General features: G+C 33.3%; 2 protein-coding genes and 2 pseudogenes across 3 annotated transcripts; all 4 read right to left on the minus strand.

The window, feature by feature from the left end:
• Window positions 1–3,525: 3,525 nt before the first annotated feature.
• Window positions 3,526–5,162, minus strand: LOC103841392 (chlorophyll a-b binding protein 6, chloroplastic). 2 transcript variants are annotated; one of them, XM_009117921.2, is made up of 4 exons: window positions 4,875–5,158; window positions 4,323–4,425; window positions 3,951–4,239; window positions 3,526–3,864 (listed from the first exon to the last, which is right to left on the minus strand). In XM_009117921.2, exons 1-4 carry the CDS (start codon window positions 5,063–5,065, stop codon window positions 3,722–3,724), a joined length of 726 nt encoding a protein of 241 aa, XP_009116169.1. In that variant the 5' UTR covers window positions 5,066–5,158; the 3' UTR covers window positions 3,526–3,721. The 2 variants fall into 2 exon arrangements, with proteins under 2 accessions (XP_009116169.1, XP_009116170.1); XM_009117922.3 differs by lacking the exon at window positions 3,526–3,864 and having other exon boundaries at window positions 3,972–4,025; window positions 4,093–4,239; window positions 4,875–5,162.
• A 774-nt stretch (window positions 5,163–5,936) lies between these two features.
• Window positions 5,937–6,804, minus strand: LOC103841391 (monothiol glutaredoxin-S14, chloroplastic). Its single transcript, XM_009117920.3, has one exon. It carries the CDS (start codon window positions 6,706–6,708, stop codon window positions 6,184–6,186), a length of 525 nt encoding a protein of 174 aa, XP_009116168.1. The 5' UTR covers window positions 6,709–6,804; the 3' UTR covers window positions 5,937–6,183.
• A 2,785-nt stretch (window positions 6,805–9,589) lies between these two features.
• Window positions 9,590–11,180, minus strand: LOC103842304 (annotated as a pseudogene).
• Window positions 11,181–14,027: 2,847 nt separating this feature from the next.
• LOC103841397 lies at window positions 14,028–15,688 on the minus strand (annotated as a pseudogene).
• Between the last annotated feature and the right edge of the window lie 208 nt (window positions 15,689–15,896).

The raw sequence follows: 15,896 nt of genomic DNA on the forward strand, positions 1-15,896 counted from the left end.
CACGTAGGCACAAAAAATCGTCCAATCAGAGAGTCCAAAATTGCCATGTCATCTCATTTATTTTTTCGTAAAAAATGAAAAAACAATGCAAAGGAGAAGATCGAACCCGGGTTAGTATGACATAAATATAGGGCATATACCACTAAGCTATTGAAACTTTCTTGGACACATATACAAGAATTACTAAATATGTAATCACAAACTCTTATGTACATTTACAATAATATGGATTCAACTTTCAAAACTCCGATACTTTGTTTTGTAAAATAAAAAAAAGTAAGTGACTAAGCTAATATATTCTTTGAAAGTGTGAGAACATTGACAAATATGAAAAAACATAGATTTTTGTTTTCGTGACAAAGTTAAGAATTTTGTAAAAGTAAGTTTAACATATAAATTTCCGTGACAAATATGAAAAAGCATAGATTTTGTACAATTTTAACAAAAGAACTCAAAACATAGTTCTCTAATGACTTAATAAAATATTATTTAAGGGTGCAATAATTAAATATATCAATTCACTAAATTTTGTAATTTATAGACAAAACAATAACACAACAAATTTTGAAACATTTGTTTAACCTATCGATTTATTTTCATGAGAATCCAACTAAACAAGATAAAAAAACAATTAGATTTATTTAATTACAATTTTATTCAATTTTGAATAATTTCAAATTGTACTAATGTATCTTTTTGAAGTTACAAAAAATAATGTTCTTTCTTTATTACACTAGCATTATATATAGATTCCATATACACAAATAAATATAATATAACAACATAAGCTTGCTTTCCCCGATTCATATGAAAACTTTTTAAGTTATCCACCAAACCAAATTAATTAAATCAATAAAATTGTTAGAATACAAAAAGTTAATATATAATTTTATTTTAAATTAAATTAATAAAAAGTGTATTTTCATTAAAAACAAAATAATAAATAAGTAAAACTGATTTGATGGTAATTTTTATGACATATATATATATATTATGTGAAAGAAATATAAGCTTAATATGGAAAAAAATCTTAAATACAAAAAACTCTAAAATTAACAAAAAAAATTAATAAAAATTAAACTATGATATCAATTGAAAGCTTCTTAGACAATATTAATAAAATATTTAAGCGCTAATTAGATAAATTTGATTTTTTTGCTAGCCAAAAGTTTATTATAATTAGCATCAGTTATTTCAAGATATTTAAGAAATGATAGACTTAAATGATATATCATTTGCACATCATTTCCAGTTTTTTTATGCATAGATTCAATTTATTCAGAGCAGTTATTCCACAAAGAGATCGTATGAGATATTATTTTGATATTCAGATTTGTTTCTTGACTGTTAAGAAGATTGATAACTGTAAAAATATCACCTTCGAATATTATATGTCTATAACCGAATCCCCAACATGAGACAACTTAGTTTAAAAAGTAAATAATTTCATTTTTCTTATATTATATAATAAATATATATTATTTACTGTTAACAAAAATATAGTTATTCATCTATCACAAATATCTATGGAAATATGTGAATTAAGTACAACAATCAAACAACATAATAATTTCCACAAAAAAAATTGAAAAAATATATTTATGTTAGGTAGTCTTATTTTATATTCTTTAAATAATGTAATACAATATTATACATTATTTTTTTAGAATTGAGAAATACATATATATTAGTTAGATAAATTAAGCGATAATTAGACAAATTTGATTTTTTTTCGAGCCAAAAGTTTATTATTAATTAGCATCAGTTATTTCAAGATGTTTAAGAAAGGATAGACAAAAAAATAGGATGGACATAAATGATATATGAACTATGAATAGTATTTTGTAAAGCTGACTTAGATAACACATCTGCACATCTATTTCCAGTCCTTTTTGATGTCTAAATTCAATTTCTTCAGAGCAGTTATTCCACAAAAAGATCGTATGAGATATTGTTGTGATATTCAGATTTGTTTTTTGACTGTTAAGAAGATTGATAACTGTAAAATATCTCATTCGAATATGATATGTCTATAACTGAGTCTACAACATGAGACAAGTTTGTTTTAAAAGTAAATAATTTTATTTTTCTTATATTATATAATAAATAGATATTATTTACTGATAATAAAAATATTGTTATTCATCTATCACAAATAACTATGCAAATATGTGAATCAAGTACAACAATCAAACAACATAATGATTTCCACAAAGAAATTTTTAAAAATATATTTATGTTATGTAGTCTTATTTTATATTCTTTAAATAATGTAATACAATATTATACATTATTTTTTAAAATTTAGAAATACATCTAATATCTTATCCGCGCGTAGCGCGGTTAAAAAATCTAGTTATCAATAATCAAGATAGATAACATGTTTGCGTGTTTGGTTTACCATTCTTGATTTTGCTTTTTTCTTCTTCTTATCATAATTGCGTTAACCTAGATTAAGTGTTTTAAGAGTAATATTTATGTCTTATGATGATGATAATGATATTGAAATTGTAGTCATTTGCATTATCGGTAATCTTACACCACATTGGCGCTGACAAACACAAAAGAAACAGACTTTTTCTCTCTCAATTTGGTTACATATTCTATTCCATACTGTAAAAGTTTTAAAACCCTGTTAGTGTTAAGATTTCAATCAATATCAACCACTTACTGGTATGATTCTCTCGTTCGTTTATTTCCTTGTTGCTTAGCTTTGTATTTTTCGGTTTAGGAAACTAGATCGTATTGCTTTGGTATATAACAGTGTAAAGACCTAAATATGAATTGATATGATAAATCCTTATCTGATTCTTCTATAGAACCAAAAGAAACAAATCCTTATCCGATTCTTCTTCTAAAAGATATGCAAGAAGATCAAAATACCATTAAAATAAAAAACAGATCTTTTAATCGGAAGAAGAGGTTTGTGGCAGAAACAAACCAGAATCATGGACGTTATGGAAAATAAACATTCTCAAAGGAACTAGAGGTTGTGGAGACGCATTTTCAAAAGTAGAAAAAATACACGAAATAAGTGTGGGCCTTAGTTTGAAAGGAAGAATGTGAGATATCAGACAAATCATACATTGACATTTAGACAAATGAAAGTCTAGTATATAAAAAATATTCAACTCTAATTAGTACGAAACCTTTTGGAAAGAAAATCAAAAATAAAACCACGCGAGTTTGCTTAAAGCCCAAAATGAACGATATCGTACTAACCAGACAATACATAGTTGGACATGGATTCAATAAATCCCAACTAAAATAATATTAACAACTTAAACTCAATTATTAATCAGGTAAATTACTTGTGTCTTGTGTGAGTTGGTTAATAATATATATCTAAGTTGGTAAAACAAATAAAAGTGTATCATCATCTCATTTATTAAAGAAGTTAGAAATCTTAATTAAAAGTTATGAACTATCAACAAGACAACAAGTCAATTTTTTTCTTCTGTAATGGAAGTATAAAATATGTGAATATTTACCAAAACTCAAAGCCTCAAAGTCTGACAATCTAAATGATGTAAATTTTGTTAAGTCACATATCGGTTCGTAAACCGATTCAAAAGGTTTAATCACATAGAATTCAAGCTCACACGAAGCAATAGATCACCAAGACAAAACAAAGGTTTCAGACAATCTGTCTTTCATTACAGAGAGTTTTGATACACATAAAGCTCATAGGACACATTACTATCTTTTCTTTACAAAGTCACTAGTTCAAAGGGATAACAATATCGCCAATGTTTTTGTGCCATGGATCCGCCAAGTGAGTAGCCAGGTTCTCCAATGGTCCTGTGCCTGGGTAGGCCGATTGCTGCACACAGAATCCTACAAACGCCAACAAGGCAAGCCTCCCTGGCACAAAGAAAAACACATAACATTTAGATATACATTTTTATTAAAAATGATTTTAAAAAATGTAACATGTGTGTTTTGTGTACCGTTCTTGATCTCCTTGACTTTCAACTCCTCAAACTTCTTCGGGTCCTTGGAGTATCCAAGAGGGTCAAATGCGCCTCCAGGGTACTTCTTTTTCTCAGGGTCTTTCTCCATGCTCCTCTGGTGCTCCACAAAGGCAATAGCTAAGAACTCTATAGCCAAGATTGTGGGCAAAGTACCCCATGGGACAGGGTTGCCCAAGTAAGTGGCTTGTCCTCCGGGCACTGCTGCCCATTCTTGAGCTTTGACCCAGTTTCCGTAACCCAAAGCCTCTGGTACCAAAATCCCAGGCTGCATTCCACACCAAAAACATTAACCATTAACTTAAAAAGGACTAAAAGATTGGATATTGAAGTAAAAATGTTGAAACTTACAACAGCAAGCATAGCCCATCTGCAGTGGATGAGCTCTGATTCTTTGTATCTCTCAAGGTTCTCTGGAACCTCTCCAAGTCCAAGAGGGTCAAATCCAAAGTCACTGCACCATTTTAGTACCAAATAGGTTAAAAACAGAAACAGAGTATGCAAGACACACATCTAAGGTGTTTCTTAGTATGCAAGAAACAGAGTAAAAGGAGAGGACTTTCTGATTCTGATTTGTGAATCATGCCATGTGTAATCTAATAACTTAAGAACTGAAGCTTTTAAACAGAATCCAATAATAAAGTCATAACCTTTATGTCATCTAAAGGGGTTTCAAACTTTCAATCATTTCTCTCTCTAGAGACATATGAAAAGGGTTTCGTGGTACGCAAGAAACAGAGTAAAAGGAGACGACTTTCTGATTTGTGAATCATGTGATGTGTAACCCATTACTTAAAAAACCCAAATACCATCATCAATTACATATTTAGCAAACTGAGCAACATAGACATAAAGTTCTCAAATTTGAGCAGGAAACAGAATACAGAGATGTGATTGGCGTACCCTGGAGCAGAGCCGTCGAGGTAAGCGGGACGTGGCTCGCCGGGCATCCAGTGAGCAGCCATTCTGACGCGGCCAACGTTACCAACGTTGGGGAGAGCAACTCCGGCTGAGACGAATTTAGATTTTGAAGAAGAAAGAAGGGAAGGGTAGACGGCGGCGATGCCGCAGCTCATGAGCGAGTTAGACGCCATTGTTTCCTCTGATCTCTCTCTCTGCCTTTCTGATTACTACAAAGAAGAAATATGTGAAGGAGAGGTGTGTTTGGATGTTGTCTGTGTGAAAGAGTGATCCGTATAAGTAAGGTTTTGTAGGATGCGAATCTAAAATCAGATTGCTATTGGCTAGAGTGAGCTCACGTGGCTATTTTATTGGGCCACGTGTACTCTCTATATCTTGTTGATATCTCTATCTGCTCTGTGTGGTTCAGACATAAACAGAATCTATGTTATTACCTCTTTTGCCATCTATCCTCTGCAAGGATAAAAATAAATCTAGAGCGGCCAAAAATATTGGTATACCACAAGAAATTGAATCAAATTGTGTGTGGTCTTCCCTTACCGTTCAGTATTGACCATCTGATTTTCAAAATATCTTTTAGAACCGCACAGATTTTTTTTAGAATGGAATCTAGTCTAAATCCAGTAGTGTATAAAATAACCTTTTAAAAAGTCCAATGCAGGCAACATCATGGAGGATTCTAATTTCTGAATGAGACTAGACTGAACAATGTTGCTAGCTATGGCCTATGGATGAGTATTTTCTCAAATATGTTTTACCGGATCCAACTTTTGAGCTTTTGTTGTTCAGAAACTAGGACAATTCTATGTGACCTGCAATAAAGTAGAGTGCTTGTGCATCTAACCATCGTTCCTCTAGGTCCTGACTCTGAGTGATTGTGAGGATCTAGCCTGCGTCTTTTCATTGATCCGGACATTTTGTTTCCAGATAAGCACACACACCAGCAACTTAGCGGGTAACCTTTCAGATCCATTCACTGAACCAATGAAGTGGTCAGAACGAAATCTATTAAACTCAGTTTCTAACTCAGCAAATCCTCAAGAATGAGCAGAACAACCCATGATTCTCTTTTGTAACATGAACACCTCAACAACACAAATGAAGAAAAACACACACCCAAGCAAAAAGATCAAAATCAATAAAGAGACTCAAGACAGTAAAGTATACATTTTTCAGAAACGTAGTTGTTCTATAACCATAGTTCCATCATACAACATGTCTCTTAATGTTACCAGCCATAAAAAAAACATCAAGAAGACTTTCGCTCATGACATAGAGATAAGATCAACTTTCAAGAGCACATAGCTTTTTCGACAGCTTCCTGCAACTCTCCACTCTGAAACGCCTCGAGAGTAATATCACAACCCCCGAAAAACTCACCGTCGATGTAAAGCTGAGGAAACGTCGGCCAACTCGAGTACTCTTTCAACCCTTGCCTCACCATCTCGTTCTCGAGAATGTTCACATCTTCGAAAGACACGTTCAGACTCTTCAGGATCTGCACCACCGTGTTCGAGAATCCGCACATCGGAAAGTCCCTCGTCCCTTTCATGAACAGCACCACTTTCTCCGAGTTCACCAGCTTCTCCAGCGTGTCTCTCAGCTGCGGCGTGAGCGCCGACGACGACGACGCCGCGGAGCATCGGAATTTCGCGGCGCGGGGAGAAGCTGGTTTGAGTTTGAGATTGGAACGGACGGCGAGTGATGCCGTCGGTGTGGAGGCGAATCCGAGAGAGTGTGGCTTGTTGATAACTGAGGAGGAGACGATGACGCCGGGAGGTATGGAGGTCGGAGCTTTGACAGATCGGAGAGCCATTTTTATTCTTTTGGAGAAATGGAAGTGGTTAGTGTTGAGTTTATGAGCCACGAATACGGGAGGAGGAATAGAATAAACTCTGTTACCAAACACGACTTAGGCACTAGTGCTTGTCAGTTTCTATTATGGATTTTAAGAAAAAAAGACAAATTCCATATATTATTTTTTAAAGTTTTTATCACAAAAATATATTTATACCATACGTTAACTCATCTATATCTATTCTATTAAAACAATAGTGTGACCAATTGATAAAAGTATGGTCCAATTAATTTTAAGAAACTGATTATTTTATAACTGCATCAATAATATTCATTTTTATTTATTTAAAACACATTTACCGTAACTCCATATATAACTCATAAGAATCAAACGAAAATGGTGGACCCACTTCTCTCAACTGCATTAATTAACCGACGTGTAAGATGTGAATAATTATATCTTTGTTGTTTCCAAAAGTTGTTATGCCTATTTATACTAGTGGTTGGTCCGCCCTACGGGCGGATGAGTTTACATTAAAAATATTTTATATTAATATATATATTTTTTTAATTTTATTGATCGGAAAAATATGTCCATTTTATTTATCAAACATATTTTAGTTTTATATTTTTATTTAAAATTTATTTTAAATCGCAATAATAAATACAATATGTTTTATTCTAAAATAAAATTGTAAATTTTATTAATTTTTTAGTTTGAGTTGAAAGGACCACTAACATTTCTTTTTTTAAAGAACATAAAATTATGAAATTATTAAAAAGCTAAGAAAAATGTAATGATTTATATTTTTCTTTTTATTTCTATTTCACTTTGATATAGTCATGAAAACTCTAAAGTAAGAATAACAAATATTTTTATTTTATTTTTAAGATTATAATTTAAATAATATTACAATAATAAATTTTATCATGATAATAAATTAATCCATCTCCAAGCTAAATCAATTGCAAATATAATATAAAGTAATAAAATCATAAGAAATTATATTTTAAAGTCATATATAAATAGTTCAATAATGTCACAAATAATAGTTAATATATATATTATTTAACAACAAATGATTTTTATAATATATTTTATATTATATTTTCAATTTATAATGATTGTTTTCTTTAATTTTAAGTGTTTTCTGTTTGTAAATTATTTTAACATTTGTTTAACTTTGTTTTATAACTAGATTGCTTGTAGGAAAATTTCCTCATGTTAATCAAAAGTTCTCTTATAGAAAATAGTGTTATAAATAATTTAGCCAAAATAACTTAAACGTAGTGTAACCATTAATAATCTAAAAATTAAGATGAACCAAACCGCATACAAATGTTTTCTTGAAAAAAATTTATGTGAACCTTCAATGTTAGTTCACTTCCTCTCTCCAAAGTGTATAATGAGGACTTTGAAATTAAGTTCAGACATGAGACATGGATTCAATTTTTGTTATTGACATAGTTTAGTTGCAGAGTTCTTAATTTTTATTGGTGTGCAGGGTCCTCAATATGTTTGCACCACTTTCTGGACATTTGTTTGCATGCCTTGTAGCGGGATTCAGTGAGTGTGCAACCTTCCTCATCTCTCTGATATATGATGTAGTGAATATGTTACTTACTACCTTTTCTCGCCCCCTCATTATCTCGAATCAATTTTTATTATTGATATAGTTTAGTTGCAGAGTTCTTAGTTGTTCAAAGATGGCTGATGTGTGGATTAATGTCTCTTGTCTACAGCTCCACAAGACAGATGTGGAATTAAATTTCACGAATCCAAACATCATCAGGTTGAACTAAATAGGACGGTTCTTATCTTAGTTTCAGATTTCTGGTGTTCCCGAATCGAGACAACATGAGATACAGTTTTCCCAGTTATATATCTTAAACTGATACCATTGAAACTAAAGTTTTGAAATTAAAACTCAACAGTTAAAGAACATTAATCAGATCATGTCGGGTTTGTTAAAAAGAAAAGTATTACTTTATTATTGAACTCAAACTCTCTCTATAGTTCTTAACCTCTTTGATTGGTATACTGAAGTGTGACGCGTCTTAAACGTTGGAGCTTTCTTGGAAGCAGAAGATTCATCAGCAGAGCTTACGACCGCATCAGTCTGAGAAGGTTGTGGTGATGGTCAACCAGACTTATCATTAACTCATGTGTTGTTTTCTGAGATACTCTTGGTCAGCACAAGAGTTGGCTTCAGAGTTTGGACAGCACCAGGCATGTCGTCACCTGGGTAGTCATCACTTCCCAGTCAGTTCTAGTTCACATGGATTAATGTTAGTCATAGTTTGGACATAGAAATATTTAATCCACATAGATTAATACAAACCTACTCCAAAAAATTAGGCACATGTGGACAATGCCTGGTGTAAAAAATACGTACAACTGTAGAGGAGAAATGAATTTCAAAGAGCTTAAGCTGGAAGGTCAAATTCTGCACGATAATATCTTGGATACATCGTGGGAGTGCTGCCTGTTGGAGAGATTCACTCGCGCTCTGTGGAATTTTTGAAAACGACAAAAGCTAACATAAGAACATGTAGACTGCTTAAACTGAGAAGGATATTAGGGGCGTCCAGACAATACCATGAGTTGAGCAACCTATGCGATGAGAACATTGGTCATCTTCTTATTTCACCGTTAAAAAAAATGAAGACGGCTGAGTCTGTTGCGATCTGTGAACACCATCTAAACACAGTGGCTAAATAGTGGATTGTGTAAGTGATTTATTGGCTTAACATGCGTATGGTCTGGCAAGAAAATCTTAAATAAAAGTTTTGACTGAAATACCTCACAGCACAAACTGCAGTGTCGTCATGCACCATGCGCATGTGAAAGACAGTGAATCCACGCTGCAGTTTTTGGTAGCATTTAGAGTAGGAGAAGTAGCACCATCCATTAGTGGTGTCAATGTCACCGACCTCGGCAGTGCAAAGAAACTTTGCAGTCTACATGAACCACAGGAGGGGGAAAGTTATAAGCATGTGGGGATCATGTTTATGAGCTAACATTTAGCTAAAAACGAATGGAATTCACAAACCTGTGGTGGAGAGTTAAGAACGTAGTTGTTCAGCTCAGCAAGAGTTACTCGTTCAATTTTCTTCACACTTCCATACTTGGAAGCTGTGGAGCTGCTACCATCATCAGATCCATATAACCTACTAAATAAAAACTCCCCTCATGTTTGAGAAAAATGTCCCCATTATTTCTTAGACAACAGTTACAGTTTGGTAAGTCTTACGCTGCAAGAACACTCTGGCCGGCAAGGCATTCATTGTCAAAAGAAGTTTGTTCCCGGGGTAGCATTCAGGAGAAGCCGACCAGCAAATGCAATGACACATGAGAAAGTTTAGTACGCTTCCCTCCAACTAATTTTGATTTTTGGGTTTATGTTCGTGGCAACAATGACTTTAGGCTCTAAATCCGATACCTCTAATTTCTGATGAAGCTGATATACAATCATGCCAAACACACAAACACATACGGAAGGGCGTTTAGGTTTATCATGACAGTAACGACTTTAACCAACCCAAATAGAACATCAACGATTAACTTTGAAACAATACACATCGGCTTACGTACCATAACACATTGAATGGCCTGATTCTCATTGTGAAGGTGGTCTTGATGCCACAAACATCACCAAAAATGTCTGCAAGAGAATATTTGTAACAAACTGTTAATAAGGAAGGAAGTAGTTGCAGCCAATCATTGTTAGAGAACGGGAAAAGCATGAGTGGCCAAACATACCCGGAAAATCCACGTTTGTATTAGCCAAAACCATAAGCTGTTCATTTTCTGAAACCTGAAGTTTTTTCTTAGAATAATAACAGTCGGCTCCATCATCTCCACAACCAAAATTATCTAAAACTAAATAAAGAAGGAAGCTAAACAGTCAATACCTTATTCTCATCTGCCGGCGAATCAACCACAGGAGGAGGTAAATCGACAGAGAGTTCGGGAGACGAAAGGTTTGTGAGGGAAATGAGACCGGCGAGGCCGTGTATGGCGAGTTGTTCGCCGTAGAACAAACCAGGGAAGAGAACGGGAACACCGTCGAGAGAAATGGAATCGTTGGAGGAGGAAGAAGAAGGTCTAGTGAGTCGGATGTGGTGAGAGGGAGGTGGCGTTCGGGAGAGAGGTGGCGTTCGGGAGAGATCGGAGATCGGAGAACGGGAGGCGGAGGGGGATGCAGTGGAGGCGGAGGGTGGAAACATAGAAGTAGGAAGAGTGAGTCATGTCGAGATCGAAGAGCATGAAGTCGGTGGGGACGAAGAGGGTGAGAGACTCGACGGAGAGCAAATCGAAGAGGAGATCGGAGGTGATGATCGCGTTCGCGAAGAGAGCACCGTGTAATGGGCCAGTTATAATTGTTATAAGCCCAATTGCTTTGACCCGGTAGATTCTGTCTCAAATAACGTCTGACGTGGCAAATATCTGTTTTCCTATTAGTCGATTTAATTGTCCTACGTGGACATGCTGTATGGAGCAAATATCTGATCTCCTATTGGTCGATTTAATTGTCCTACGTGGACATGCTGTATGGAGATCGAAGAGCATGGAGTCGGTGGGGACGAAGAGGGTGAGAGACTCGACGGAGAGCAAATCGAAGAGGAGATCGGAGGTGATGATCGCGTTCGCGAAGAGAGCACCGTGTAATGGGCCAGTTATAATTGTTATAAGCCCAATTGCTTTGACCCGGTAGATTCTGTCTCAAATAACGTCTGACGTGGCAAATATCTGATCTCCTATTGGTCGATTTAATTGTCCTACGTGGACATGCTGTATGGAGCTCATATAACCCTTTTAATATAGTATAGATTACCTCAAATATAACCATCTTATATATTATGCATAATGTAATACCCTTTATGATCCATAATATAAACGTTTAATATTTGACCTAACATCAGTTAATATAATACATCAGTTAATATAATACGTTCAAGAATATATAAATATTTAAATGTTTTTAAAATATATTATATTAAATTAGGAACATGACTTATTAATAGAGGTTTAATCCAATTATTATTTTCTCCATATAACCTACTTAAAAATAAATTAAATATTTTATAACTGCATTTTAAATAAAGCAAAATAAACAAATTATACAACACATAATTTGTAATTTCCATCCCAAAATTCTCGGTACCCACACATATATTACCGACAATTTTTTTTTGAAAAAATATATTACTGACATTGACAGTTATATATATATATATTAACAAATATACTTTTTTTTTGGTTTATATCAACGTGAATTGTTTATTACTGACAGTTATATATATATATATATATATATATAATAACAAATATCCTTCTTTTTGAATTTATATCAAATGTGAATTGTGAACCTATATAATCTTAGATTAAAATTAACTTTGATATATTTTAAAAAATAATTTTTACACCACAATAACATAATTTCATCTCAGTCCAAGAAGTTATGATTTATTCATCGAGACATTAATTTATTCAAATTCTGAATGTTTTACACAATAGGTTTTAACCTATATAATCTTAGATTAAAATGATGTTAAAATAGGTTTTAACAGGTTTTAAATGAACTTTTAATAGAAATAAATATTTATTTAAACTCATTTATTTTAACAAATTGTAAATGGGTTATTCTGTTAAAAATCATTTAATAAATGTGATTTTACTAAAAGTTTGTGAAGACTATATTAACCATTTATATAAATATATTTATCTGAATATATATTAAATTCATAATTTTCGGTGCAGGTTGGGTTTGATATTAGTTTTCAGATATAACATTTTAAGAATCTTTCGAGCATATATGACATGTCTAATAGAACATGAGACTCTGATTTTCTGGTCGATTCCAAATCGATTTTTTTGGGTACGATTATTCTTGACTAATTATGTTAGATAACTACAAAAAAATATAATATGTCACTAATTTTAGGAATAAAACTAAAAAGTAATTTCTGAGATGCATAAAGCACAAGTGTATAGTTATGCAACTTGACATGCTTAATATAGTTACCAACAATTAAATTAATATTAATTACAAAAAAAACAAAAATATAGAAATTAAAAAAAAAATTGAACAAAAAATATACCCGCCCTTTTAAGGGCGGGTCAATATCTAGTTTATGGTTTAAAATAATGGTTTAGTTCAAACGCAGCGGTTGCGGTTGCGATGGCGGAAGTTTACGGATGCGGGTGGTTACGGTTTCTAGCGGTTTTAAGAGATTTGTACGACTGGTTCTGCGGTTAGCAATTGGTGCGTTTGCGGGATACTTATGACTGGTTAACTACCAAATACAACAGCGGTTAAATAATAAATTTATAATATTTACATTTTATATAATGATAAAAATATCAAAAATCATAATATTATAATAAATATGAAAATTATATTTAGAAAGTTATAGTTTTAAATTTTATAATATTATTTAAAATATAATAGATATATTTTGGTATTTTTATAATTCCAATTTAAATTTTTTATTGAATATTTTTATTTTTGTATTTATATGGTTTTTGAAAAAAAAAAAAAAAAATTATCTTCCCGTAACCGCAAACGCTAGCTGGAACCAGCTTTTGATTTTAAGAGGTTTGAAGCGGTTTGAAACGTTTGTAGCGGTTTGTATGATTGTTTCGAAACGCTGTCAACCGCTAGCAACCGCAAAACAGCGTTTGCGGGTGGTAGCCGGGAAACCAGTCATGCCCTTAGTCTATTAGACCCCTAATTTTAAAATAAGCACTTGTGGTTTAAAAAAAATTAGGGTTTAGAGTTAAGTGTTGGGTTTTGAAAATAAAGTTTTAAATTTTAAAAATAAAAATTAAATAATATAATAAAACTAAATTTATCTTTAAAATATCAAAGCATTTCATATTTTGGAACATTAAATCTTTTTTACAACATCTGAAATTATAAAATAGAGAGAAAGTATATTTTAGTATTGTTAGTTTGTTACACACTCTTAAGTTTTATCCCACGCCCATCTTATAGAAATAAAGATTTCAATTAATAAAAATATTAAAGTTAATTTTACATTATTAAAATTTTGTAATATGTATAGTATAAGCATATTTTTAGTAATAAATGTCGGCTAATTTATGCAACTGATAACTAACTAAACGTTATTTTCAATATTTACTTGTCATCAATATATTAAGCAGAAACCAAGAGACTGGTAGGGAAAGGGCAAAGGAAGTATTCTGTTCAATCGAGCTGTTGCGTCTTCGAATGGCAACAACTCCTACCAAGACTCAATATGGATAGACACACTAACATGATCATATTTATACACGGCGGATCCGTTTTTTAGTGGCTCCAACATAGGATATACTTATCAATGCATCAATTGCTTTTTTTGTTCTCTTTTCTTCAGTTACAATGTTTATCTTCTCCGGGTCTGTCCTTAAACCATAAACTATGAAAAGATCATATAACTTAGCTCTTAACATATAGAAAGAAAATCTATAGTAGAAAACAACTTCTCTAAGTTGAAGACAGACCGACGAGTACGAGGAATACAAGAAGTTGAAGAACATGACCAGTTTTAAAGATCAAAATACTCACTCAAACATGAGTTGGCATGTAGCTGAAGCTCTAGAAGAAAGTGCCAACTCCTTCAACATCTCAAATTTTGGAACTTCCGACTCAAATGATTTGATTGTTGCAGTTTCTAAGTGAAGAGCATGTTTCAGAATGTAAACCACAACCTCTCTCTCTCTTGTGGTTCTCCTGTGTATTTCGACCAGCTGAGACTTTGTAGACTCGACAAGATACATTCAGGAACAGTACTTGGTTGATTCCAGTCGTCCATATCTTCTTGAGGATAATGATCCTGAGATCAAACAAAAGAATTAGACTGACACTAGGTTATGCATCAGATCCTATAAAAAGTTTAATAAACATAACATACACTATTCATGAAGAAAAGGTGTAGTCTCTTTAACTTAGAAGAAGCTTTGAGCAGTCGGAAAAGTTGATCCGGGAACAACGGTGCGCATAAACATAGATCCAAATGTTCAAGTTGGTTGAAGACAAAACCTTGATCAAGCATAGTCTGCGCCCAGAATATACTAAAGTTACTAACAATGATTACATAAAATGAAATGAGTTAATTGTGATTACCTGTGAACAACATATTGTAAGACGCTTGACAGATGTGATTGATCCAATAATACTCTTCATATCAGTGAGTTCAACATCTAAATGTGCCTCGATCAGGTTAGGCATATGCTCAATCAAACAGTTGTAGCTCCTATAATTATGATCCATAAGTTTGAAATACTTTAAAGCAGGAGTGTTTATCACAAACCCATCTATATCATTACTCCAGGGTATATAGAATGACAAACTCTGCAAAGATGGGACAGCAACTATCAGCTTTCCCATAGTGTCATTCTCACGTAAATCAACCACTACATCTTCAAGAATTGGGCAACTAGATAGAAGCCGTTGAAGAGTTTCGTCCTTCGAGTATATCACCTTATGAAGTCTCAGAGTTTTGAGAGAGGGAAGAGAGACCATGAACATCCAAGATGATATCCCCATCCAGTTTCAAGACCGTTAGCGATTTGCAAGTAAACAAGCTACTCAGCAATATTATTGGCTTATCAGGATCAGACTCGTATAAAATCTCAAGCTCACGTAGGCAGTGAGAAGCAGCTATTGCAACCCACAAATTGATATTCTCCGGTTTAAAACGTGAGCTAATTAATTTAAGACGGAAGCTTTCGATAACCGGAGCTCTATGTAACGGCAGATTCCGGTCAAGAAAACACTGCAGCCTCTTGGATTCGGGCTCTGAACAATCTCTATGACCGTACTCAAGTTTGGGCAACCACATCGAAAGGCACTCCCACCGTTTCGACAAAATGCTTGTGGACACAGCAACTTTTGTCGGAACAAATAGTAGTATTTTAACAAGCACTTCATCAGACAACTCACTGATTCTGTCCATCTCTGAGAAGGAAACAAACCCCGATGTATCGTTGTTACAGTCTACAGAATCTAACACAAAACAAAAGAAAACATCTTTAAAGACTTACCAAACTAATTAGTAACAAGCTAAACCAAAAGTGACAAAAAGAGAGGAACGTGACAAAACCTTCGAGAACCCGGATAGTTAGGTGAATAGTGTTGCCCGAGGAACCGGAAATGACCAGAAGACTGCGAAAGCATCTACTTTATTAAAACAGAAGTA

The sequence above is a fragment of the Brassica rapa genome, chromosome A09, assembly GCF_000309985.2.
Source record: "Brassica rapa cultivar Chiifu-401-42 chromosome A09, CAAS_Brap_v3.01, whole genome shotgun sequence".
In the NCBI taxonomy this organism is placed as follows: domain Eukaryota; kingdom Viridiplantae; phylum Streptophyta; class Magnoliopsida; order Brassicales; family Brassicaceae; genus Brassica; species Brassica rapa.

Bases quoted from the DNA above. Each gene is read 5' to 3' on its own strand.
- LOC103841392 (XM_009117921.2), bottom strand. From the start codon at position 5,065: ATGGCGTCTAACTCGCTCATGAGCTGCGGCATCGCCGCCGTCTACCCT. The intron at 4,240-4,322 runs GTAAGTTTCAAC...TGTGGAATGCAG, and splicing joins GATGGGCTATGCTTGCTGTT to CCTGGGATTTTGGTACCAGA. The intron at 3,865-3,950 runs GTACACAAAACA...TCTTTGTGCCAG, and splicing joins AGTCAAGGAGATCAAGAACG to GGAGGCTTGCCTTGTTGGCG.
- LOC103841391 (XM_009117920.3), bottom strand. From the start codon at position 6,708: ATGGCTCTCCGATCTGTCAAAGCTCCGACCTCCATACCTCCCGGCGTC.